Consider the following 27,327-nt stretch of genomic DNA (forward strand, 5'->3'; position numbering starts at 1 on the left):
TAGAACATTGGCAGCTTGTCATTGCCAAGTCCTGACTTGCCCGTAAAACCCCTCCCCCACCTTCCCAGGCAAGGAGCTCTCCGGGAACTTACCTGTAGCCAAAAGCGCCGTCATACACAGAATCATTGAGGTAAATGACTGTGCCGCTGGGAAGGACGAACTGCTGTCCAGCAGGCGCATTGTAGGAAACCAGCCCATCTGCCAGAGCAATTGGTGTGCAATTAGTGTGGGCCCAAACAAGCATCCCCCCCAGCCAGGTTTGCAGCAGCTCTCCCAGATAAACAAAAAGGAGAGCACAATGCAACATCCACCTAGGCCAAGAGGCTCTTGATTGCAGCACAGACCAGAGATGAGCTCAGAAACAGACTGGGCTCCGCTCTATGAGTTTCACACAAAATAGATGGGGGAGAATGGCTGGAGGGAGAACTGGCCAGGCTGACAAATAGGGCAGTGAAACTATCATGCCAGCAGAGATATGGATGTAGGCCAAGAAGATGCAACCCCCCCCATTGCCAGTCACATCACCTCACACACAACCATTGCTGCCATGTCCTCTCGCAAACTCCCATTGCTAGCCATGGACCTTACCACATTCCCACTGCCAGCCACAGCCTGTCACCTTCCCCCGCCCCACTGTCAGCCATATCCTCTATCAAACCTCCACTGCTGCCACCTCCTCACTGCCACCAATGGCCCCTCGCGAACCTCCACTGTGAGCCATGATCCCTCACAAACAACCATCACTCTCATGGCCTCTCACAATTCCCCATTGCCAGCCGGCCTCATCCCAATCTCCACGACCAACCACAACCCCTAGCACCCCCCATTGAAAGCCATGGACCCTCACAAACCTGGGCACTGATGCCATGGGGCCTTACAAACTCCCATTGGCAGCCAAGGCCCCTCATACACCTCCATGGCCAGGCCTGGCCCCTTGCAAACTCCACTGCCAGCCACGGCCTCTTACAAACTCCCATTCTGGCCATGGCCTCTCACAAACCTCCATTCCTAGACAGGGCCCTTCACACGCCCCTACTGCTGCCACATCCCTAGCAAACCCTCATTTCCAGTCATGAGCCCCCACACCATTGCTGCCCCATTCCCTCGTAAACCCCTCTTGCCACAACCACATTGCAAGCCATGGCCCCTCACACAGGCCCATTAGTGCCATGGCTCCTTGCAAATCTTCAATGCTGCCTTGGATCCTCACCAATCCCATTACCCACCAGAGCCCCTCTCACACCCCCACTGTGAGCCACACATCTGAATTACTCCCACAGCCCCTCACAAATCCACACTGCCAGACACATCCCTTTGCACACGCTCATTGTTGCTATGGCCCTTTGCACTACCCCATTGCTGCCACTTTTCCTCGCAAACCCCAGTAGCCAGCCACAGCTCCTTGCACACATCATTGCCAACTATGGCCCCTCATACAGCTCCAGCCCCTCAAAAACCTCCATTGCCAGCCACAGCTTCTCGCAAACCCACATTACTGAAACGGCCCCTAGCAAACCCCATTGCCAGCCATGGACCATTGCACACCCACGTTGCCAGACATGGCCTCTTGCAAACCTCCATTGCTGCCATGTCCTCTCACCACCCCCCTTTGCCAGGCACAGCCACTTGCAACCCCCCCATTGCTGACACAGCCCCAAGCAAACCCCCATTTCCAGTCTTGAGCCCTCACAAGCTTCCATTGCTGCCAAAGCCCCTCACACAATCCTGTTGCCAGCCACGGCCTGTGTCAGGGTGTATAAACCCCAGACTGGAGAACAAGAGATAAAAGAGCTGGCAGAAGCTGGACTAGGGGCTTAAAAGGGGAAGCAGAGCAGCTAAGTAGGGGGCAGGCAGTGGACCGGAGAAGACCCGTGGTCCAAGCTCCTGGGAAGGCGCCTCCCAGGAAAGCATGCAGCCTGAGGCTTGGATACTGACCTGCCCAAGCCTGCAAGGGGGGGACTGGGGGCTTCTGAAAGTCACAGACTTTAATTGTGTGTTTGGTTCTTTATTTTACCCTGTGGGGAGAGGGGACACTGGTAGGAAGTGATTCAGGGAGGCAGCCGCATAGCACCCCAAGATGCCGATCTCAGCTGCCTACCATTGGGCCCTGAATCCTCTACCAGCCACTAAAGAGGGGACAATGACAGAAGTCTGTCCCTTGGTGGGGAATCTAGTTGGGAGACCCGGAAGGTCCCAGGGTCCAGACCCTAAAACCCCAACCCATGGGGGAAGTCCTGAAGTCCCTGCTGACTTCTGAAGATTTCCATATCATTGGATTCGAACATGTGACCTAGCCAGAGGGCTGAGTCGCTAATAGGACAGACCCCCAAACAGAGGATTTACTGTGAGAAAGGGGAAGTCCCGGGAGGAAGACAACTTGCCACACCCTAGCCTGACCAGGAGGCAGCACTGCTGGTGAGTGTTCCCCTTCCAAGCCCCATTGCCAGCCAGAGCCCCTTGCATGCCCCCACTGCCTAGAGATCCATGCAGACAGATGCATTTCACACTCCGGTAACGCATGTGGTGTGTTATGTCAGACGCCCAAACACAACACAGGGTCCCGCTGCCACAGTAAGAGCCCTTGTACCTGCAGCTCATCTGGGCCCCTGATCCATGCCACTGGAAATCGGTGTGACTGGTGCCCTTGCAGAGCCCCTGCTCACCTAGCCACGTGCAGCCATAGAGCTCCACTCGCAGGCAGACATTCATGGAGTGGTCGGTGATGGGAATGAAGCGTATGAAGCGAGCTATGATGGGAGGCTCCAGGTCCTTGAGGACAATGTCATAAGGGTTGGTGTTTCCATCCAGCACCTGAGGACGACAGACACTAGCTGGCAAAGGGTGCTGATGCTGTGCAGCTGGGAGAGACAGGGGGCAGCTCACACACCCTACAGGCCTCCGAGTGTGGCTCATGGCTGCTGCACCCCACCGTACCCTGCCACCACCACACAGCTCTTCCCCACCACCGGGGGCAGGGAGCTCACCGCTTTTGCATCAGTCTCGGCATCTGTGTGGTAGGCACAATCCCACCGGTGCATGGGGCTTTGCCATTGTTAAGGGCCTAGGGCATGGCAGTAGATATGCTTGTACCCCCTGCAGTGAACTTCCATCCAGCACTACAGCTGTGGCAGCCTGGATGGTGCCAATGTTCATCTCCTGTCTACATTGCATTGGGGCAGGTGGGAGAGGTGGATTGGCATGAATGGGCATGGAGGGTAAAGCCTGCACTTCGACTCACACCTCCCTGGGCACTGCATGGCAGGTACCATCAGCATCTTCACTGACATTTGCCAATACTCCAGTGACCAAGCCCCAACTGCCCCAGAAACAGATTGCTGACACCCTTCATTGCCAGTACCCTAGTCAGGCAAGGGCATTCTCTGTCCTAGGGGATGGTGTTCTGCTCGTCAGCCAGGCACTGCTCCAGCCCCGAATGCCTGTAACTCGAGGTGGCAGCTGTAGAGACTCCTGGCCCACCTGGTACTGGATTTGCAGTACACACCAGGTTAGGGTGCCAGTCTGAGCGTGGTGGCGCATCCCACATGTAGGGCCCCCCTTCCCATCTCCAGGGCAGTGGGATCCTAGCAGGGAAGATTTATTAGCCTCCCCACCTCCTTACTTGCTTCCCATGCCGGTTCCTCCAGGAAATCCACCGGGTGCCATCCCGGCTGTAATTGATCTTGTACATTGGTGCAAACTCATTGCCGTGGCCACCAGCGTGTCGCCCCTGGGTCCCCACCAGGGTGATAAAGTGCAGGGCATGCAGGTCAATCTGAAGGAACTCCTTGAGGTCATCTGGCTCAACGGGGATCTCCGGACACCAAGCCCCATCGCCCTCTTCTGAATCAAGCCTGGGGCAGAGCAGGGTGGGGTAGGAGTGCAGAGGAGGAGAGAGAGTCACTTCCAAAAAGACTTCCTGTGAGAACCTATCATGGCACCCTGCTCCCCAGGCGTCAGACCCCACCCTGCCTTCCCTACAGCCCACCCTACCTGCCCCTGGGCTGGCCTAGCACTGACCATAGAATCATAGAATCATAGAATATCAGAGTTGGAAGGGACCTCAAGAGGTCATCTAGTCCAACCCCCTGCTCAAAGCAGGACCAATTCCCAGCTAAATCATCCCAGCCAGGGCTTTGTCAAGCCGGGCCTTAAAAACCTCCAAGGAAGGAGACTCCACCACCTCCCTAGGTAACGCATTCCAGTGTTTCACCACCCTCCTAGTGAAATAGTTTTTCCTGATATCCAACCTGGACCTCCCCCACTGCAACTTGAGACCATTGCTCCTTGTTCTGTCATCTGCCACCACTGAGAACAGCCGAGCTCCATCCTCTTTGGAACCCCCCTTCAGGTAGTTGAAGGCTGCTATCAAATCCCCCCTCATTCTTCTCTTCTGGAGACTAAACAATCCCAGTTCTCTCAGCCTCTCCTCATAAGTCATGTGCTCCAGACCCCTAATCATTTTTGTTGCCCTCCGCTGGACTCTTTCCAATTTTTCCACATCCTTCTTGTAGTGTGGGGCCCAAAACTGGACACAGTATTCCAGATGAGGCCTCACCAATGTCGAATAAAGGGGAACGATCACCAGGACTCTTCTAACCAGCAGTAATAGAGCAGGAAAGTCCCAGCTCCTCAGCCTCCAACCCTTAACTCACCTGCAGCACCAGGAGGGACTGTCCTTCCCCTCAGAAGGAGCTGGCATATGGGGGTGGATTCATAGATTTGGGGCCCTGCAGTGGGGAGGGCTCTCCTTGAGGTCTCAGTTCTCTCATTATAAAATACTGGAGGAGTGTTCCCCCACCCCCTTTGAGTTCTGAGCTTCGGCCTTGGGCCCCTATAGGGACACCAGTCCCATGGCCAGGGTAGAGCTGGGCAATGAGCAGCATAATCAGAATTTCTCCCTCCCACGGGCCATCTCGTGTTCCCCCAGCAGCTCACACTGGATCTGGAGTGCTGGTGCTGGGTGCCGTTTCTGAGCATGACCCATACATCTCCTTGCCTGCTGTCGTGTGGGGGTGTTTCCTTGCCTCCCTACTCACAAATCGTGTGCTCCCCTGATTTGATCCTGGGGCAGGTTCTGTATCTGACCCATCAGAAATCCCACCAGAATCAGGCCTGAGGGCCAGTGTGGGCCCTGGGGCTCTGTGGGCCCAGGGGAGGGGAATACCGCATCACTGCCCCCAGATCCTGCTCACCAGGGGGCCCAACTGCAGTCCCTGCTCTCACCAGTCGTCACTTGTAGGCACCTGTTGGTGGCACTAGCTACCCGAAGTGCGGGAGGACAGGAAGCATGTGGGACTGCACTGGGTCAGGCAGACGGGACCAGGATAGTATATGGCAGGAACCGGAGGGTGTCATCATGGGCATGTTGAGTCTTCCTCACTGCCTCTGACGTGGGGCTGGACCTTCAATAGCAGCATGATGTGTATGCAAAACTGGCCCCTGCTTCGAGCCCTACAGGAGCCCCCACAGCTGGGTCACGGGCCAGGCATTAGAGGCAGAAACACAACTTGCAGGGCCTGCCACGTGAGAAGCTGTCGGGTAACTAAGGTGGCAGGGCAGAGCCCAGATGGAGAGGTGAGACGGGAGGGGCCAGGAGAAAACATCTCCCTCCAATCACTGGAGATGATGCCTGACTTTTCCTCAGCACCAGGTGAGGAAGAGCAGTCAGTAGCACAGGAAGGAGGAGAGGAAGAGCAGGGAGACTGTAGACAGTGTCCTGCCACCAACTCCCCAATGCAGAGCGAGAGGCAGCCATAGGGTCAAACCCCAGCCTTGGGGCAGCCTCTGCTGGGCACATGCTGGGTGTAGCATCTCTCTTGCAGTGCCCTCTCACACTTGGGCAATTTCCGGGGAGTGGGCTGGGCCAGCAGAGAAAGTGAGACCAATGGGGCTGTTCAGGGTGGGTTTATCTCACCCTGCCTGCAGGAGTTAAGATGAACATGGGTGGGAGGAGAGGAGAGCCGGGGTGAGCGTCACCCATCAGCAACTGCTCCTTGCTGGCTCAGAGTCACTGCTCCAGCTGAGGGAACGTTCATGACAGAGTTCCTAGCACAAGGAACTCTCCCCAGCATGCATTCACAAATGAACACACGCATGCTTGCCGCATCCTTTACTGAGCCCAGAGTGAAGGAGGGAGCTCACAGAGGGCGCTGTGATGGCTAATGCTGGCTGCAGGGAGGCCCCTTGACATGTGCCCTTCCTGGGTCTGCAGGCATCACACACCCCATTGGGTCTAGTTTCCTGTGGAAAGGTCTGGGTTAGAAAGCTCATGGCTGCATGTCTTTCACTACAAAACTCTTCCCCAAATCTGCCCTGTCTTCTGACACACGGCATGTCCCTTTCACTCCAAGAATCCCCAGGTCTGAGCCCAGGTCTCCAGCCCCACTGTCCACTTGGTACGTTCCTTGTGCTCTCATCTCCGCTCTGCTCCCCTTTGCAGCTGGCTGGACTCTTCCTCACTCTGGGACCTGGCAGGAGACTGCTAGGGACGGAGAGCAGCAGCTTCCCTCTTGCTGATGAACACGCCCTCAGCCTGCATTTGGAGGAGCCTCAGCCAGTGACCAAGCTGTCAGCCACCCTGGCACCTGGCAGGTGCTGCAGGGACTGGCCCCATGCAAGCCTAGCCATGGCTCCACAACGCTGCCCCCAGGAACACATTCCAGGAACACTGTCTTGGGCCAGCCCCACAGCTGCCATGGAACCAAGGCCCCACTGCCTGCTTCTGGGAAGTGCTCTCCACCTCCCCACAGCTGCAGCAGAGCCTGCCTTGTCCTGTGCTGGGCCCAGGGCACAGGAGCAGTGGCAGCTGGCAGAGGAGTCTGTAAGAGCGGCAGCCATTGATGTATGCTGCACATGCAGGATGACACTGGCAGAGTGAGACTGCAGGTGCATGGAACACGCCCTGGGCCTCAGCACAGGGTCCTCGCCCAGCAATGGCCAGTCACAGAACAGGAACACCAATGAAATCCTGCTATGGCCATTGAGAACATCAGTGACGCAGCTGTCCCCTGTCATAGGGCGAGTGTGATACCAAGCAGCCAATCACCCACATGTGAAAGGCACATGGCTCCCTCGCGTCGGTTGCCCTCACCTTCCATACTTGGCTGCTGTGGATTCAGACCACTGGCTGGAGGCGGAGATGTCTTCATCTGGGATGTGGCCACCTGACATTCCCAGAGGATAACGGCACACAGCTGAAACGAGACACACCATTGGCTGCCCCTTCAGTTTGCTCCAGTGATGTGGAGAATGCTCAGTGCTTCCGAGGAACTCAGAGCTGGCGCTCAGGAGAAGGTCAAGTATGGTGCAAGCAGCTCTGGGCAAGCTCCTCCCAGTGCATGCCAGCCCTGCCCCACCACACTCCATGCTAGCTCAGTCCTGGGACCTCCCCAAAGCTATACCAGTGCACCACAGATACCACAGTGGTATAAGAAACAGGCCCATCAGCAGATCTCTAATAGCACTTCCTGCTCTTCTAGGCTTTGGCTCCGCACCCCACACAAATATTGGTGCCCGGTATCTGGTGTAGACCCATAGACCCTCCTGCTATGCCAGCCTTAGGACCTCCACACAGCCTGGCTGATGTAACCATTCTTGATACATCCAGAAGCCCCTTCTCCTACCTCTGCCCTCCACACAGCTCCAGATACATTTCTGTCCCAGCCTGCAGCACCACTTGCTATTCTAGTGCCTGGCCCCTACCCCCCCAGTAACATCTCTGAAAATGTACCTGCCGCAGCCCCTCCTGGGCTCACACACAGCTCTGCCAATGCCGCTCACCCAAACACAGCTATCCCAGACCCAGACCCCATCAAGAGAGCTTGGCCACCGCACTTCAGCAGGTCACATCTGTGCACCCTCCATGCTGCCATCCTGCGCGAGTGAAAGTGACTCCCCTCAGCAGGGTGGGGCAGGGAGGTAATTGACTTGTAGTTGGCAGTGGGGGTGTTTCTGGTATCCAGGAGGAGTTCCCAGGCCTGGCAGGAGTCTTAAGTAACAGCCAGCGTCACACAGAGACTGCTGCAATCTTGGAATAAGTGTCCTGAGCTCCTCTCGGCCAAAGGACCATCCAGGCAAAACCCTGCTCTGGCTGGCTGGCATTAGACAGAGCAAACCACAGACTCTCCCCCTGCATAGGGCAAACAACAGAGTCATGACCCCCAGCAGAGCCGATAGAGCTGGGAGAAAGGACCTGCCCTACATGGAACCACCACAAAGCATAGCTCAGACTAATTAGCGGACAGTTAGCAAGGTCTATAGATAGGCAGGATAAAAGATCCTCATGTTCTAGTGTTGCCATACGTCACCCCAGAAGTGGCTGCATTTCACAGTGGGTGAAGAGACCATATGCCTCCAACTTAACCTAGTGGAACTGACTCTGGGAGGCTGATCAGTCTTTAGCTCTCTGCTGAGAGTGGTGGCATGTGTGAGCTGTGCTAATGGCTCGGGTGATGGGAAGAAAGGGCTTTGCAATGATACTCAATGTGACCCATTTCCGATGGCATTGTGTTAGCAAAATGTCCACCAACCAGAGCACCTGGAGCTGGGAGGCAGTAAGTCATCCCCCACCTCCACCACCACCACCGAGCGTGACACCACTAGAATTAGGAGTTTGTAAATGTTTATGAATCAGATGACACCTCCCAGATCCTTCTGCCACAGAATGAGATTTATTATGGTCCCACACTAAGACACACCTACTTTGCCTACATGTTCAGCAGAGAGACCCACTTTGCCAAAGTGATCAATTTTGGCTGTTTTGGGTTAAAATACACTTTAATGAGTGTTGCAAGAATGCAGAATCAGTCAGTGCTATGCTTGCCTGATGCAGCAACTCATGGTATCGGACACCATCAGGTGGTCGAGGGACGTCTATCTAGAATACATCACCGGACATCGGCAATACCGGGGGAGATGAGCTGGAGTGCCGATGAGAAGCAAAGTCGGGGAAAAAACTGAAATACTTCCCTGATGGATTGTGTTTTCTAAGGGACAGCCTATCCTAAATTCTCAATTACTGAGGGACAATCTTCACTCATTCCTATATTTGCTTTCCACAACCAACTCTCTGTACTACTTTTCATGAGTGAAGTACCTGAATACTTGGATGCTTAATACTCTAACTGTATCACTGAATTTATTAACCTTAATCTGGGATACTGCAGATTATGTATTTTATGACTTTCAAACCAACCTTTGTACTTTTGGACAATGTAAACACTATACCCAGAGGTACAGACACTCTTTCCTTAACCTGTGTATTATATCATTTTAACATTAGCTTTAATAAACATTTTGAAATCTTGAACACTGGGATGACAAAGTGTTATTTTCCTTAGTGTTTGACTAAGCGCAACAAACTGTACTTACCAGGCCCTAACTGAGGTTCATGCTCACTCAGTGGCGGCTGGCAGAGGAGTCTGTAAGAGTGGCAAGTGCGGGGCCCGATTCGATGATTTAAATCCCTTTCAAAACTCTTGGAGGGTCAGCAGTTCTAACTCTGATGTTCTCATTATCCATCTAAGTGGCCAATCCTTTTTTGAAATTTGCTAAGCTCTTGGTCTTTTCTACCTCTCTTCTCCAAGGGAAACACACTTTCATTTAAAACTCTATTCCCAGGAAAAGTTTTCCAGGCCCTGAATCATTTTCCTCATCCATCACAGAGTCCCCTCTGATGCTGCTATATTGTTTTGGAGATAGAGTGCCCAGAACTGCACACAGTATCCAGAGGAAGCTGCACCACTGAGCGATATCAAAGCATTAGAGTATTTTCTGTATTATTATCCCTCCTGTTCCTTACGCAGCCAAACTTCTGGTTTCCCCTTTTGAACAGAAGGCTGTTGTGATAATTTGGCCTACACAATTACCCTCACTGTGAGCTCACCAGTAGAGAGTGAGTTACAGTTGCCAACCCTCCAGGATTGTCCTGGCGTCTCCAGCAATTAAAAAATTATCTTTAATTGAAGATTATGTCATACAATGAAACCTCCAGGAATATGACCAATCAAAGTTTGCAACCCTAGAGTGAGTGTAAGGTTATTGTGATCAGGGCTGGCTCCAGGCACCAGCGCAGTAAGCAGGTGCTTGAGGCGGCCCATAGAAGGGGGTGGCACCTCCGGCTCTTTGGCAGCAATTAGGTGGCAGGTCCCTCAGTCCCTCTCAGGGGGAAGGACCTGCCGCCGAATTGCCGCCGAAGAATGAAGCGGCGGTGGTAGAGCTGCAGCCGATCGCGGCTTTTTTATTTAATTATTTATTTTACCACCACTTGGGGCAGCAAAAACGCTGGAGCTGACCCTGATTGTGATAGCTTATTAACTAGAACAGGGATCGGCAACCTGAAGTGGTGTGCCAAGTCTTCATTTATTCACTCTAATTTAAGGTTTCGCGTGCCAGTAATACATTTTAACGTTTTTAGAAGGTCTCTTTCTATAAGTCTATAATATATAACTAAACTATTGTTGTATGTAAAGTAAATAAGGTTTTTAAAATATTTAAGAAGCTTCATTTAGAATTAAATTAAAATGCAGAGCCCCCCAGACTGGTGGCCAGGACCTGGGCAGTGTGAGTGCCACTGAAAATCAGCTCACGTGCCGCCTTTGGCACACGTGCCATAGGTTGCCTACCCGTGAGCTAGAACAACAAATGTTGATAGAAAAGGTGTGAAGAGGAGACAGCATGACTGAGTCCAAACAGAAAGGCCTCCTAGCCCAGCTCAAGGACTGTGCTAAGATCATGCCTGGTAAACAAGAAAAATGTGGTGCTGGAAAGTAACTAACCAAAGTTGGTGTGTTGAATATTAGGCTTAATTGGCTGCTGAAATAACGAAGGGATGGGCTGTTCCATCCACCACTGCCTTTGGGGTCTTACAAAGAGACTTTGGGGAGACAAACTGGCTACTGGAGCAAGTTTCACCATCATTGCTGCCACCCCCACCATCTCCTGGGCCCCAGACCTTTGTCATCCTGATCCAGACAGGTGTCCTGACTGGACCGGGCCAGACAGAGGGACCCAGATGACATCACCACCCCTACCAGCTCCAGCTGAATCCCAACCACCAGCTGGGATGTGAGACTTTTGCTCCTCCCTGCTCCATTGTGTCCTTTTCCTTCCCTACCTTATTTCTTCTCTTTCCTATCTCTCTCCTTTTGCCTGGCTTGGCCGGCCAAGACTGCCAGAAGCTGGGACTGGATGACAGAGGATAGATCACTTGATGATTACCTGTTCTGTTCATTCCCTCTGGGGCACCTGGCATTGGCCACTAGCCATAGGCCGCATCCCCTCCCACACTCCAAACCCCTCAGCCCCAGCCCAGAGACTCCTCCTCTGCACCCCAAACCCATCATCCCCAGCCCTACCCCAGAGTCTGCACCCCCAGCTGGAGCCCTCATACACCCCCACACCCCAACCCCCTGCTGCAGCCCGGAGCCCTCTCCCGCACCCTGAACCCCTCATTTCTGGCCCCACCTGGAGCCCGCACCTCCAGCCAGAGCCCATAACTCCTCCCGCACGCCGAACCCCTCAGCCCCAGCCCCAGCCCGGAGCCCTCTCCTGCACCCTGAACCCTGCATTTCTGGCCCCACCTGGAGCACATTCCCCCAACCCAGAGCCCATAACCCCCCCCACCCACACACACACACCCCAACCCCGTGCCCCAGCCTGCTGAAAGTGAGTGAGGGTGAGGGAGAGCGAGCGATGGAGGGAGAGGAGATGTAGCGAGTGGGGGTGGGGCCTCGGAGAAGGGGCGGAGCAAGGGTGTTCGGTCTTGTGCGAGTAGAAAGTTGACAACCCTAGCTATAGTGCTGGATATGACCATTGCCTTAGTCCAGAACATCTCCACTCAGTAGGCCAGGGGGCAGGCAGCTGCAGCCTCCTGAACAGGGGCTCACTGTGCCTCCACTAGGTAGCCATGAGGCTGCTCTCTGAAATCAGCTCAGCTCTCTTCTTTCCTGCCTTCCCCTACTCCCCATGGCTCTGAGTAAAGAGCAGGGGTCCCTGCCAGGTAGGAAGAGGGCTGGGCCCGCTGCAGAGGAGGGACTGAGCCCTGGCACCCTGCTTAGGGGCAGAAGCTCCATCTTCTCTTCCTTCCCCCATCTGCCATGAAGGACGTTCAGCTAGGGAGAAGAAAAAGAGGGGAACATGGCCTTGGGGATGGACCCTGTGACGGGTTCGGTCACAGAGACGCCCTGGGGACTGTCACCTGATGTGTTGGAATTACCTCTGAGCCCGTTTTCCACTATAGTTTGGGACTCCAGAACCCTGCCTTGTTGAGCCACACATGCTAGTCTGCTGCAACACAGACCCAGGTCTGGTCCATGCCCCCAAAGCTGCAGTCTTTAACCAAAACCTGCTCAGCAAGTCCCCTGTCTCCAGCACCCAGACACCCAGTTCCCAATGGGCTCCAAACCCCAAATAAATCCGTTTTACTCTGTATAAAGCTTATAGAGGGTAAACTCATAAATTGTCCGCCCTCTATAACACTGATAGAGAGAGATGCACAGCTGTTTGCTCCCCCAGGTATTAATCACTTACTCTGGGTTAATTAATAAAACAATGTGATTTTATTGCTGTGACTTTAGGAATTATGAAAGAATACAGGCCTTTGTGACACACTCCCTCAGACCTGAGGGGGAGAATTTGGGAAGAGTCTCAGAAGATGATCTTGTGGCTAAGGTGAGCCTACAAGCAGCTCTGGATGCAGCAGACACTGCTACCAGATCAGTGGCAATGATCATGATGTGGCATTACTCCTGCTTTCAGGAGGCATCCCCTGTGAGTTGTAGGCGACAGTAGGTATCCCGTTTGAAGGAAGTACCTACAGTTAATGGTGGGGTATGACCACACACAATACTACATTCCACCTTTTGGACTCCAGACTTCACTGAAGGTATTTACCAAGGTGCTTGCAATAGTAGTAGCACCATACCTAAGAAAGACAGAACATTTTCATATACCCATACCTCGACAGCTGTCTGATATGAAGAAGATCTCCCACAACGGGGCTCGTAATTCATCCACCTGATTCCCTGTCTGTTCCACAATTTAGGTAGTACTGAGAAATCCAGCTTGACTCCTCTCTAAAATATGAAGTTATTTGGGCCAATTCTAGACTCCCACCAAATCAGTGGTTTATCTTCTCCAGGACAGAGTCAAGAACCTGTCATCCCTTATCCTAAAGCTAGAATCAAACCCACATAAATAAGAATGTGCCTTGCCATGTTGGGACACGTGGTCTCCTGTACCTTTTATGATGCCATGTGCCAGACTTCACTTCCACTGCATTCAGGGCTGGTTCAGGCTAGCGTATGCCATTCCAGGCATCACTTGGATATGCCCTTCTATGTGTTACCCCACCCCAATCCCAAGTATTGTAGTATAGTCTGTCCTGGAAGAACTCTGTGAATGCCTGTATTGGGATCTCCTCCCAGCCTCCCCTCTGATCCAGGTTTATAGCTGTAGACACTTTGCTTAGGGTATGGGCAGCACACATGAGAAACCTTTCCAAGAGACTGATATAGTTTCTTGCCTCTCTCTGGACCCAGAGAGGCAAGAATGTATATCAGTCTCTTGGAGTGCTGAGCTGGATGCATGGCTTGCGAGTCCTTTCTTCAGTATATCACATGGTGATTAGTCCAGGTAATGGAGGACAATATGACCACCATGTTCTTCATCAGGGTTTCTCAAACTGGGGGTCAGGACCCCTCAGGGGGTCACGAGGTTATTATGGGGTGAGTCATGAGCTGTCAGCCTCCACCCCAAACCCCGCTTTGCCTCCAGCATTTATAATCACTCAGAGGCATGCTATGTGAAAGGGGTCACCAGTACAAAAGTTTGAGAACCACTGTTCTACATCAACAGGCAGGGTGGTGTGAGATCCTACCAGCTCTGCCAGGAAGCTATCAGACTATGGAACTAGTGCATCACACTTGTGTTTCTCTTTCGGTCATACATCTACCTGATCTACAGAATACTTTAGTGGACAATCTCAGCACACACTGCTGTACCAACAAGGCCCTTAGTTTTTGTTTTTTACCATTTTTAACCAGGTTTTACAAAAGCTATTATTGGATATTTCACCTGAATTTTAGACCACTTGTGTACATGAAAATACCAATTATGTGAGAAATCAGTATATTACATTGTTAGTTGCTAATAAATTAATCTAAATGTAAATCCAAGACCATCTATTAAAGTAAGGCACTGTAGTAGAAGATACACACTCATGTGTACATATGTGAATGTCAGTGCTCAAGTCCTAAAAAAAGAAGTACAGAACTCCTTAGACCCTGCTCCGGAAGGCGAGATGGCAAGTTGGTAACCAGGTAACCTAGCTGCTATCTCTCTTTCTGGAGTGGGTCCGGAAGAGGTGGACCTTACCTTTGTTTCCCAATCTCTGATATCACAAAACAAGGGGGAAATCCTACATGTGGATCAGAGATATCTTGATCTCAGGGCATGGAGGTTGGATGGTTGTTGACCATAAAGTATGCCTGCTTCTCTTCAATCAGGAATATCATCAAGTGACACTTTCTCGGGCGCCCAGGACTGTGGGTCCCTTGTCTCCAGTGTGAGAGAGTTCATCCTGTGATAGCTTTTTGTCAGCTCTTGTACACCGCCAGCCTTTCAACTACTCAAACACTCTCCTCAGGACTCCACCAGTCCTATTTTGCTTCACAGGTTAACATTAGGTGCACCTCAGTCCCCAAAATCCCTTTGAATAGTGTTCCTGGTAGCATCCAGACCCTGTCACTGGACACTCTCAGTGATTACCAGGTAAGCTGTTCCCCTAGAGACAGCCTGTATACAGCTGGAAGGTTACAGCTCAGGATCAGGTCCTTTATAATAATACAGCACTGTAATCTATTTATGGGGTCACCAAATGAACTAGGGGTCACCAAATGAAATTAATAGGCAGCAGGTTTAAAACAAATGAAAGGAAGTATTTTTTCACACAACACAACCTGTGGAACTACTTGTCAGGATGTTGTGAAGGTCAAGACTATAACAGGGTTCAAAAAAGAACTAGATAAGTTCAGTGGCTAGAGGATAATCGGGATGGGCGGGGGGATGGTGTACCTAGCCTTTGTTTGCCAGAAGCTGGGAATGAGCGACAGGGGATGGATCACTTGATGATTACGTGTTTTGTTAATTCCCTCTGGGGCACCAAGCATTGGCCGCTGTCGGAAGACAGGATACTGGGCTAGATGGACCTTTGGTCTGACCCAGTATGGCCGGTCTTATGTTCTATTAAGTATAAAAAGTAGGATTTAAGTGGTTTCAAGTAATAACAGACAGAACAAAGTAAGTTACCAAGCAAAATAAAACAAAACATGCAAGTCTAAGCCTAATACATTTAAGAAACTGAATACAGGTAAATCTCACCCTCAGAGATGGTCCAATAAGCTTCTTTCACAGACTAGACTCCTTCTTAGTCTGGACCCAATCCTTTCCCTGGTACGGTTCTTGTTAGTTCCAGCTCGGGTGGTAACTAGGGGATTTCCCATGACTGGCAGCCTCCTTTGTTCTGTTCCACCCTCTTTTATAGCTTTGGCACAAGGCTGGAATCTTTTGTCTCTCTGGGTCCCCACCCCTCCTTCTAAATGGAAAAGCACCAGGTTTAAGATGGATTCCAGTACCAGGTGACATGGTCACATGTCCTGTGAGACCCCAAGCCTCCATTCTTTCTGGCCTGACTCATAGGAACACAGGAAGGCTTACAAGTAAACAGAGCCATTTACAACCAATCATCCTAGTTAATGGGAGCCATCAAGATTCCAAGCCACCACTAATGGCCCACACTTTGCATAATTACAATAGGACCTCAGAGTAATACTTCATATTTCTAGTTTTAGGTACAAGAAGGATACATTCATACAAATAGGATGAACACACTCAGTAGATTAAAAGCTTTGTAATGATACCTTACAAGAGACCTTTTGCATGAAGCATATTCCAGTTACATTATATTCACACTTATAAACATATTTCCATAAAACTTATGGAGTGCAATGTCACAGACCCCACGTTTGGGAGGGGACTTTGGAGTGAGGAGCTGGATATGGGGGCGGGAGAAGGAGAGGACGTGGGATGGCCTTACTTTCCTGTGCTGACACTTAAGATAAACCTTAAAATCTTTTATGGGTTAAAGTCCATAATTCACTTATTTTTGCTGTATTTGAAAATTAGAATCTAATGCCCTTTGCCCCTACCCTACGCTGTCCCAGCAATGGCCCATGGGTCAGCTGAGTTCCAGCCTGCACCAGCAGGGAAGACACATGGACTGGCTCTCCTCTCACATTGGTTTTGCACCAGTGAATCCCCATGAACTTCCATGGAAATGGAAGTCATGGACTGTGATTCAGTCTGACCCAGGGCTGTTTCACCTTGATACACTGTATTTCTATACTGTATGGCACTGCAATCCCAACACAAACACTTTGCAGAATTCATTACTCACCACTGAAATACAGCCACCACTGGGATGGGAGGGAGCAGCTGGTTTATAGTGCACAGCAATGCCACATGACAGACCACTTTAGAAAGGAAGTGAAAATTCATCAATTCCAAGGTCAGAAGGGGCCTGTGTGATCATCCAGTCTGATCTCCCATACAGCACAGGCCAGAGAAATTCCTCAAAACTATTCCTAGAGCAGAGCTTTAGAAAAACACCCAATCTTGATTTAAACATTTTCAGTGACAGAGAATCCAATACAACCCTTGGTGAGTTGTTCCAATGGTTAGTTACTCTCACTGGTAAAGATTTTCACCTTATTTCCAGGCTGAATTTGTCTAGCTTCAGCTTCCAGCCATAGGCTCATGTTTTACCTTTCTCTGCTAGACTGACAGCCCAGGATTAAACATTTGTTCTCTATAGAGCAGCAGTCCCCAAATTTTTGAGGGTTGCACCCCCCGTTATCCCTGTCCAGGCCCCGCCCCCCAACCTGCTGGGGCCAAGAGCAGGGCCCCAGTTCCAGGGAGGGGATGCGGACTGGGGTAAGGGGCAGAGGCTGGGGCCACAGCTGCAGATAGGTCTGTGACCAGAAGCAGGCCACAGCCAGGGGCCGAGGCTGGGGGCAGGAGTGGGAGCAGAACTGCAGCTGGCTGCCATGTGGGCCAGCAGCCAGGCCCGCAGCCTGGGGTAGTTCTACACCTGGCCTCACCACCAGCCTCAGCCCCAGGCTGGGAACTAGAGCAAAGCTGGGAGTGGGGAGGGGCTGGGTGGCACTCCCTGTCCCCTAGGGGGGCTGGCCCGGCCCCGCTGTGCACCACCGGACATTCATCCGTGCCCCCCTAGGGGAAGCACTGACAGTTTAGGGACCTTAGCTCTAGAGGCAGAGAGAATTTTGCAAGGCATAATCTAATTATTGTGTCCTGGCCTAAATGCCCAGGCTGATCTCTATAACACTTTTGATGGCCACAGGGGACTACAGATCATCAGTGTCATGTCTCATCCAAAAGACAGCAGCACACCTGGCCCCTAGCACTGTGTCCGGTACAGAGCAGCATCTTCCGAATCACTAGAACCATTTCCAGATACTGACCAAACCTGAACCTGTTGAACTTGTGATAGCAGAGCAGATCACAGCTCCAAGGACTACAACCGCAGATCACACTGAAAGCCTGTAGGAATCCCTTGTAGGGTTGTTCCTTTGGGATCTGCTCAGTTACTTTGGCTCCAGTCCAGTACAATGACTGTCCAGGCCAGACAAGGCCAAATGTATGTCTGATAGAAGTCTTCCAATGAAACAGGATTGACTCCTTTGGAATAAGTATGTTGTTGTGCATAATCCATGGGGAAACCCAGCAAATTTTTCCTTCCTGATGGGCCTGGGCCTTGAACTGATTGGGTCACAGAGGAAACCAACTGTAACCCCCTGATATGTACCAGTTCCTCTACCATGGCCAAAGGGGCTAGAGATTCTGCTTCCATGAATGCATGTGGAGAAATCTCTTTTAGATGTTCTTTTCTTGCCTGTATCAATTTTTAAAAAAGATCAATTTTTCAAAAGCCCCTGGCTCTGCATAGGGGCCAGGCATCTGTCAGAGATTTTATAAAGCAAGTCTTTGTTTGCTACAGCTAGGAATGGCCAAAAAAAGCACCTAGGACCAGGAGAAAAAATAATACCCAGTACAGATTTCCTTGCTCTCATCAAACTCAAAATAAAACTGGACCAATTGGGAACAAAACATAGAAAGGCCTCCACTCAAAGGCCCAGGCTCCGCATGCGACCACAGATAATCACAAGTCAAACATGCTCAGTGAGCTCAACCTCCTCCCTATGCGTACATAGATCAAACACCCCACAGGAACAAGTGTCCCTATTTAAGAGAGCCAGGACTCTGCATTGGCAGAGCTGCGAAAGGGCCCAGAGGACGGCTTGCAGGGGGTGCTGCAGTTCAGAGTGGATGTGCTTTGGCACTAGAGTAGCACAGGATTAGGCCCCTTGCAAGCTACAACCAAGGTATCCTTGCTGAACTGTTGCAGAGGCAGCATTGGAATACCTGTGGATCACAGCTAAGGTGCATGAGGCAGCATAGTTTAGTGGGTAGAGCAGTGCATTGGGACTCAGGAGACTTGGGATCTAGTCCCAGCTCTGCTACTGGCCTTCTGGGTGACCCTGGGCAAATCACTGCCCTGCTCTATGCCTCCATTTCCCCTGAGTGAACGATACTGACTCACTCAGAGCTAGGTGTAATTGTTATTTTATCAGAGTGGTTGCAGGTCAGGACCAAGATACACTGGGTCCTGTCTCTGACTTGCCACTGGCGTCAGCCCCCCCCTTTCAGAAACACTAAACACTCTTCACATTCCAGAGAGAAAACCCTAGAAAGCTACTTGATAAGTCTCCTGGTGGAAGAGGGGCTGAAATCCTGACCCGACTGTAGTCAATAGGGGCTTTGCCATTGTCCTCAGTGGGGCCATGGTTGTAAGACTGGCTGGGAAGAATAATCTTATAATCGCTAGGGCCAGGAACACAGTGCTGTGGGATGACGGGAGGCAGCAGTACTGTGAGATTAAAGGGTTACACCAGGTTTTAACAAAGCCACTGTAAACCAGCACAGCCCATCCCCGTCCTGGGCAGGTGTCAATGCAGAGTTTCAGAAAGACACTTTCATCTTCTCTGTATTTGGAAAGTCTGAGTTCCTGGAAACGGGGTGACCCGTCTGTTATGGAGGAAGAAGATTAATGAGCCTTGGCCTCCGGTTGGCAGGAGCACAGCCAATGAAAATAACCTCTGGGGCAGCTGCTTCACTGGGATTGCAACAGCCTGGCCTTCATTTTGCTTACCTGGATTAACCTGAGCTTTGGCAGCACTTGGGATGTGGAGCAACAGCAGCAGGAGGGGCATCCTGGGAGGGGAGATCATCATGGCAGGTTACTTCAGCCCCAGAGCAGCAGCTGAATGGGGAGATAAAAGAAGCAGTAGAAGACATTAAGCAGGACAGTGGGAGTATGAAATTGTCACTGCTGTGAAGGGGCAATACTGTGCATCTCTGCTCCATGTGCATTGAGCTGCATGAGCATGAGAGGGGCCCACATGCAGTCTGAACATCTCTAAGACTTGGGGGATTCTGATCCAGGGTTCCTGCCCTTGTCCAGTACAGTGGAGCACTCATCCTCCATTTCTCCCCCGCTGCCAGCCCTGTCTCCTTGCTCACGTTTCCTGCCAACTCCCAGTTTGCTAGTCCCCTTCCTTGATTTCTGCTTCCAATCAGGGCTGCCTACTCCTGGGTTCCTCCCATAACGCAGCAGGAGAGAAATCAACATTTTCCTATCTATAAATTGAGTTTCTAGAGTCCGCCCCCAGCTTCATCCCCCATTTGAGCCAGAGGGCAGCTCTTATGCATGTGATTGGCCTGTCTGTCTCCATCAGTCATAGAGCATGTCCTTTCCCACGTGGCTGTTGCAGCAGCTACAAGTTCTGCCCTAGGATATTCTGCTAGAAAACCTGTGTGATGCTGGCAGACCAGGTGTCAGCTCATGCCAAGGCCTCCAGCCTCACTGAACACTGACAAATGCATAGCTGGAAACCAGTCTGGCTCACTGTGTGTTAGCATCGTTAAAAAAGATGTTAAGTTGAAAAGAATGTGTTTAGACCTTATGAAATGCTTGAAGGATGCTGCATGTATTGATCTCACTTATAACATCTGTAGCTCATGGTATACAGTGCTATTGAGTGTTTGCATGTAAACCGCTGTAATTGTGTAACTCACCAAACAGAAAAGAAGCATTAATTAGTGTGTGCAGGGCCAGCACTTCACAAGAAGGCCCACTGAAACCAAATGAGCCACTGAGAAACATCAAATGACAAAGACACACACCCATGAAGAAGAGACAGGCATGGCCTCTTGTTCCATCAGTTTGAACTCTGAGGGAAAGGAATAAAATTCCCTGACCAGGAGGCACTGTATCGGTGTGCTGCCTTGAATTTGGAGGGACAATATTTCTAAACATAAGCAAGGGATCCCCAAGCTGCTTAGCTTAGGTTAGCCCTAAAGGACATACAGACACTGCACATCACAGCAGCTTCCATTACCTTTTGAAATCTAAAACTGTAACTCATTTCTGTGTGTGTGTTTACCTGCTTGTACCTTGTAAATAACTCTCATTTCTTTCTCCTAGTTAATAAATCTTTAGATAGTTTATTACAGGATTGGCTACAAGTTTTGTCTTTGGTAAGAGATCTAAGGTGCAATCGACGTGGGGTAAGTGACAAGTTCTTTGAGACCGGAAGTAACCTAAATATTGCTGTGATTTTTTTAAATAAATGGAGATATCCTATCTCCTAGAACTGGAAGGGACCTTGAAAGGTCTTTGAGTCCAGCCCCCTGCCTTCACTAGGAGGACCAAGTACTGATTTTGCCCCAGATCCCTAAGTGGCCCTCTCAAGGATTGAGCTCACAACCCTGTATTTAGCAGTCCAATGCTCAAACCACTGAGCTATCCCTCCCCGCCTAAATTAGAAAAGCTAATGTAAGGGACCATCTATCACAAAGGCAAGTTTGACCGGCAGGTAAGATAGACCGGAGTGCCCAAAGGGGACGCCTGTGACTCCATGTTAAGGCTGTTATAAGGCTTGAAGAGTTCACACTTGTTATTTGGTTGGTGAAATCTAATTATAGTACACACAACCAGTTGTTTGTGCCCTGTTCCTTGACAGTCTACCCTGAGGTTGGCACTCACACTAGTGAGCTACTCTAGACAGCTTGACAACGTGCCTTAACTTTTAAACAACCTTTAACCCCTGGAATCCCCTCACCCAAGGTAAACAAAGAAATGATGGATTAAGAATGGATCCATGTAGTGTAACTAAGTTCCAGACCAGCCTCAGAGCCCCAGTCTGGAAGAGGTTCAGCCCAGCATGGGGAGACTAATCCACACATACAGCAAGGAAAGGATCTATTTCTTATCACTCACTCACACCAGTCTGAAGCAATGGGCCACTTTTAGCAATGTCCGTGCCCAACACGAGTGAGGGAAGAGGGGCCTAGTGAGTACAGCACTGAGATCAGAACATTCCTTCTGGGGGTGGCATCCCAGGAGGCAGGGATGCCCCATCTGCAGTACTTTGAGAAGGACTTAAAAGATCCTCAATAGCTCTGGTGTCCATGACATGGAGACTGAACTGGGCGGGAAGGGGATTTTCGAGCAAATCTGCACACTGGAATTTTTTCCTGTACCGAAACAGAACAAAATTTTAAAAATTCAGAATTTCCCACAAAACATTCTGGAAATATTCTTTTTTTGAGTCTAGTGAAACACTTTGTTCTGATTTTAACTTTTAAATATGTTTATATTATAATCTATAAAATAAAAAATGGAAACAACAAGATGTTTAGAAATGGAAAATCAGAACAATCCATTCTGAAAAGGACTTTTTCTCATAATTCTGTTGCAATCAACACATTTCCACTAAATATTCTTCTTTCAATGAATCAGCATTTTCTGGTGGAAAAACATTTCATCAGAACATTTCCGACCAACTCTGATGGAGATGGTCCAACTGAAAAATTCCCTGAGGGATGAAGAACAGAACCATAGAAATGCAGGGCTGGAAGGAACCTCAAGAGGTCACCTAATCCACCCTCCCCATTCTGAGGAAATTTAGACCAGCCCTAACAGATATTTGTCTGACCTGTTCTTAAAAACATCCAAGGGGATTCGAGAACCTCCTTTGGCAACTTGTTCCAGTGCTCAATTACTTGTTCCCTGTATGTTTAGAATACTGGTCCCTTGTATGTTTTTTTAATATGTGATCACATCCAACTAGGGATGGATGACCAAGCAGGAAATCAGTGATCAGCGCAAGAAGAATACAAAGGAACCACATGTGATCCCTGGTTGCTCTCTGCCCAGGGCAGGCAAGTCTATCTAAAAATTAAACTGCACAGATTCTCTCTCAAATGCCTTTGGAAGTGAGATGTGGCACAACAAAGCAAGTGCCAAGGTAGAAACACATTGCAAAATGCATTTTGCTCACCCTGGGACTCCAAAAGAGACAACCACAGATCATGGCCCCCAGTTCATTCAGCAATTCTCTATAGCACATCAGTTCAGTCACACCTTGGCAAGCCCTTTCTGTGAACAGTCTATTGGGTTAGCAGAAAAGAAGTACTAATAGCACAGAATTGGATAAAGACAGCTCTGGGAGACTGAGGGATGCATACCCAGCTTCGTTAGGATATCCCCCCGCACACTGCATAGTGCTCTACTAGGGTTATTAAGGCTAATTCCCCACTCTGGCACTTCGAGTGCAGAAGGTGGGAGCCCGCAAAGATTCTAAAATCCATTCCAGGCTTGTATTAAACTCCCGAGGTTACAGCTTTTCTCTGACCTTGGATTGGTAGACGCTGCCACCACTCAAGTGCAGAACCCCTTTGAGAGCCCAGGAAGGGTAAGTTGGATATTAGGAAAAACTTTTTCACTAGGAGGGTGGTGAAGCCCTGGAATGGGTTACCTAGGGTGGTGGAATCTCCTTCCTTAGAGGTTTTTAGGGTTAGGCTTGACAAAGCCCTGGCTGGGATGATTTAGTTGGGGATTGGTCCTGCTTTGAGCAGGGGGTTGGACTAAATGACCTCCTGAGATCCCTTCCAACCCTGATATTCTATGATTCTATGAAGGCGCACTTGGGAATTCCTTCCTGTGGAGTACCCTCAAGCCTCTTCATCCCCCATTCCCCCCACTCCGGGGAAGAGCTGAGAAAGAAAAAATAAGGAAATCAGCTATTGCCACCAGCTAATTAAACAACATGTGCACAAACCTCTTAAGACACAAAAATCCAATTCTGTTCTTAAATAAGGTAAATTTTATTAATTAAAAAAAAAAGAAAGAAAATACATCTGGGAGCTCAGGCTATTGCTAGGTTTTAAAAGAACAACTAAGCAAAACAAAAGCACCTGGGGTTAGCACAGAGGAATCCACAAGCCATAATGAAATAAAAGAGATAACCCTAACTGAGTCTTCCTAGGCATTTCCTGATCTACTTACATATCTGGGGTTTTAAATGAGTAGTTTCTAGGTATGATACTAATGATTTTTCCATGCCTGGCCCAAGCTTCTTACTGCATAGCTGCAGCCCTGTCCACCTCTCCCTGGGAGAACAGCAGCAGCAGCCAGACAAAAGGGGAGTCTTTTTTTCAATTTTAAAAAGTTCTAGCCTTCCCATTGGCTCTTTTGACCAGGTGCCCACTCACTTCCTTTTACCTATGCATAGCAGTGAGACTTTTTAAACCTTTTACAGGTAGAGCAATTAGAGAACAGCTACTAAGTGAGATTTTATAGCTACTGGCTGGCTGGGTGTTCATAAAAGGGAGCTCCCCCCCTCCCCCACCTTCATTTATCACAAGGGTCATTGCGTCAAGACATATGGTGAGAAGGACAAAAATCTTGGTGTTAGTGTGATGATAGAATAAAAGGGGCTCCAGGGCTAACAGCAGGAGTCTCCACACTGCTGGGGCTTGGGCCTGTGACAAACCTGCCTCCTCTGCACATTAGACAGTGGGGAATGCGTAACACATGCTGTCCAGTGGGTTACATTAGGTTCTAACAAGCTTCTGGAACCAATGATAACTAACGACAGAACGGATAGAAAATGGAAGCGTGTCAGGAGAACAGAACAAGGGAAACATTACCCCAAGAATGACAGATTCCCCAGCTGCAAGAGGAAGAGATTATCAGATTCCAAAGAGAAAGTGACTGGCACCCTGCCAATAAGTCTCCTGATTAAACAGCTCCACCATCTACAGCCAGGGAAAATGCCAAAATACCCATTGAACATCTTGTTATAAACGTCCCAGAATTTCAATTCAACAACTGATAAGATACACCAAACAATCCGTAACAAGACAAAGGTTATGGTACAATTTTAGTTCTTCTAAAACTTACTCACACATGAAGTTTTTACAATTCTATCCCATCAAAATGAATGTTCTGTATGTTACCTTAACTATGGTAACATAGGGTTACCATATTCAAACATTTAAAAAAGAGGACACTCCACGGGGCCCTGCCCCCCCCGGCCCCACCCCAACTCCGCCCCTTCCTGCCCCTGACCCACCCCGGCCCCACCCCAAACCCACCTCTTCCCCACCCCCATTCCAACCCCTTCCCCAAAGTCCCTACCACAACTCTGCCCCCTCCTCTGAGCACCCCACATTCCCCCTCCTCCTTCCCGCTTTGATCTTGGTTGGGGGTTGCTAAGTGCTTCCCTGCTCCCCACTCGCCCTGCAGCCCCTGCACCCCGCCCCGCTCCTGCAGTCTCTGTGCCCCCCCCGCCTTCCCTGCCCCTGCACCCCCCTACCCCTGCAGCCTCTATGCCCCTGCCTCCCCTGCTCCTCCTCACCCTGCAGCCTCTGCACCCCCCCCCCCGCCTGCCCTGCTCCCCCGCTCCCCCGGCAGCCTCTGCCTGGCGGGGGCTTCGGATGCTCACCGGTGACCGGGGCAGCGTGGGTCCCTGGAGCCGCGGCACACGCCGCATTCCTGCCCTGCGCCGCAGCCTTCTTCCTGCCACGCGGGGTGACGGGGCCGCAGGAAGGGTCCCCCAATGGCCGGGGAGTTCCAGCCCGTGAGAGAAGCCCGAGCCGCTGGCTGGGCCCGGCCTCCCCGTGGTCCTGCGGGCTCGGCTGGGGCGCGCGGTCCGCCCGGCCTCCGGGGGCAGCAGCAGCCCCTCCACCGCCTTCTGCGGCTGCGCCTCCCTCCTTCCCCCGCCCGAGCTCGCTACAATGTAGCCGGGCGGCTGGGCTGCGCTGCGGACCCGGCGGGTCCTGCTAGGGCCGGGCGGACCCTGACTTATGCTGCCTCCCTATTTCCCCGGACATGTCCGTTTTTTTGGCAATTCCCCCCGGATGGGGATTTGAGCACCAAAAAGCCGGACATGTCCGGGGAAATCTGGACGTATGGTAACCCTAGGTAACAGCTAATACAGAATCAAAATATCATCCACCCCAAAGTAGAACACCTGCACCAACCACACCAAAGTTCAACAATTATACTACATGATACAGATGGCAACAGCTACACTATCCACACCAAGGTGAAACAACTATACAATCTGCAGAAAGGGGTTAGAGATACACCTTGTGCACTGAGGTGTAACAGCTACACCAGCTGCATGACAGTGTAACAGGTGCACTGTGCACACAATTCATAGCAGCTAAACCCTCTGCACTCAGCTGTAAAAGTTGTAACCTCCATACCAAGCATGGAATAGCATCCTGGTGTAATAGCTACACTATCTACAACAAGGTGTAACAGCCATTCCATCCACACCAAAAAGACTAACAGCTACACCATCAGTATTAGTGCATAACAGCTACCCCATCTGAACAAAGGTTTAAAAACTACACTAGCCAAGCTATTGTACCTGCAAACAGGTTTGACACTTACCCCATCCATACCTGGGTGCAGAAGGCACCCCATCCCCATCTCTACCAAGCTATCAGCTGTATGGTCTGCAACATAGCGTAATACTTATAAACACCAACACTAGGGTGAACAGCTACAGCATCCACACCAAGGTGTGACAACCATAACATCTCTACCAAGGTGAAACAGCTATACCATCCACAGGAAAGAGCCACACCTCTACCCTCCTGTCCTTATCCCTGTGTAAATCTATACGTATACAGTGAGTTGTAATGGCTATATGAGTAGCACACAGATGTGTTAGATATGTGAGCCACACCCAGGTAAACGGCTTACACTCTCCACACCAAGCAGTAACAGACATACCACATGTACCCAGGTGTAACAGCTACACCATCCACACGCAGGAGTAATGATACCATCCACACACGGGTGTTAAAGCTACCCCATGCACACTACAGTGTTACAGCCACTCCAACAGGACCCAGGTGTAACACTACACAATCCATATCCACCTATAATAGCAAGACCACCCGCCCCAAGCTGCTACACCAACTATTGCAAGATACATCATCTATACCATCCATACCAAATGTGTAACCTTCCACCTCCTGCAACCAGGTCCTGTGCCACAAGCACTGTTAAGGTCAGCCACACAGCAGGAAGTGACATCTAAACAGAGGCTAGGAGGACACAGGCTGTGCTTCTGGGTCTACCCAGAATGCGCCGACACTGCTCATGCACGGAGAGAAGTAACATGCCCACACCAGTCACTGAGAGCAGCAGCAGGGAAACACTCATTATGGGGGGAGAGTCAGTTGACGCTGACCTCTGTCATGTGGAGGGGTGTTTGCCTTCAGAGCCCTGACTCAGGGCTTAAGCTATACTCCTGTATGTTAGACACCTCTGGGTTCCCTGCACTCCCCAGGCAGCCAGAGCTCCTCTCCCCGCACTGACAAGGCAGCTCGCTATGAAGGAACCAAGGCTGAAAGTTCCACACGCCCCAGGCTGGCACGTCTTCCCCAGATGAGCGGGGCCTAGGGGTGCCTGGGTCTCTCTCTCTCTCAGTAGTTATCTGTCCCTCCTCACCAGTCTACCTGAGCCCTGCACAGCTGTTAGCGGGTTGGAGCCCCACAACAGACGGGAGGCGTTTTGGAGATGATGCCCAAGGCAGATTAAAAGACTCCCCCAAGCTCACTCATGCCAGAAGTGGGAATATCCTCTCCGGTCTCTGCAGGCGCAGTCCAGTGCCCCATGCTACAGCACTAGCTTTACCGAGCCTGCCCAAACCCCACAGGGAGGCAGTGAGACAGATACCCTGGGGGCAGCGCCAGGGTTGGAGCAGTCGGACACAAAGCTCACAGGAGCCAGCTTCTACCATGGAGTCGCTGTGCACGGCACTGTGCTCATGAGAAGCCCTGTATGCAGCCCAGCCCTACGGTTGTGCTTCTCTAGCACCTCCTGCC

At 50.7% G+C, this 27,327-nt stretch overlaps 1 protein-coding gene across 1 annotated transcript in view; it reads right to left on the bottom strand.

Moving 5' to 3' along the window:
- The window catches only part of DDR2 (discoidin domain receptor tyrosine kinase 2), a 124,691-nt gene that overhangs the window by 56,881 nt on the left and 40,483 nt on the right, over positions 1–27,327 (bottom strand). The window contains exons 2-6 of the mRNA XM_034779025.1: positions 19,286–19,396; positions 7,091–7,193; positions 3,620–3,851; positions 2,664–2,811; positions 93–198 (exon numbers count right to left, since the gene is read on the bottom strand). Coding sequence (XP_034634916.1) covers positions 93–198; positions 2,664–2,811; positions 3,620–3,851; positions 7,091–7,193; positions 19,286–19,367 — 671 coding nt within the window. The 5' untranslated portion in view covers positions 19,368–19,396. The remainder of the gene's footprint in view (positions 1–92; positions 199–2,663; positions 2,812–3,619; positions 3,852–7,090; positions 7,194–19,285; positions 19,397–27,327) is intronic.

Source organism: Trachemys scripta, chromosome 8 (assembly GCF_013100865.1).
Source record: "Trachemys scripta elegans isolate TJP31775 chromosome 8, CAS_Tse_1.0, whole genome shotgun sequence".
NCBI classification, from domain to species: domain Eukaryota; kingdom Metazoa; phylum Chordata; order Testudines; family Emydidae; genus Trachemys; species Trachemys scripta.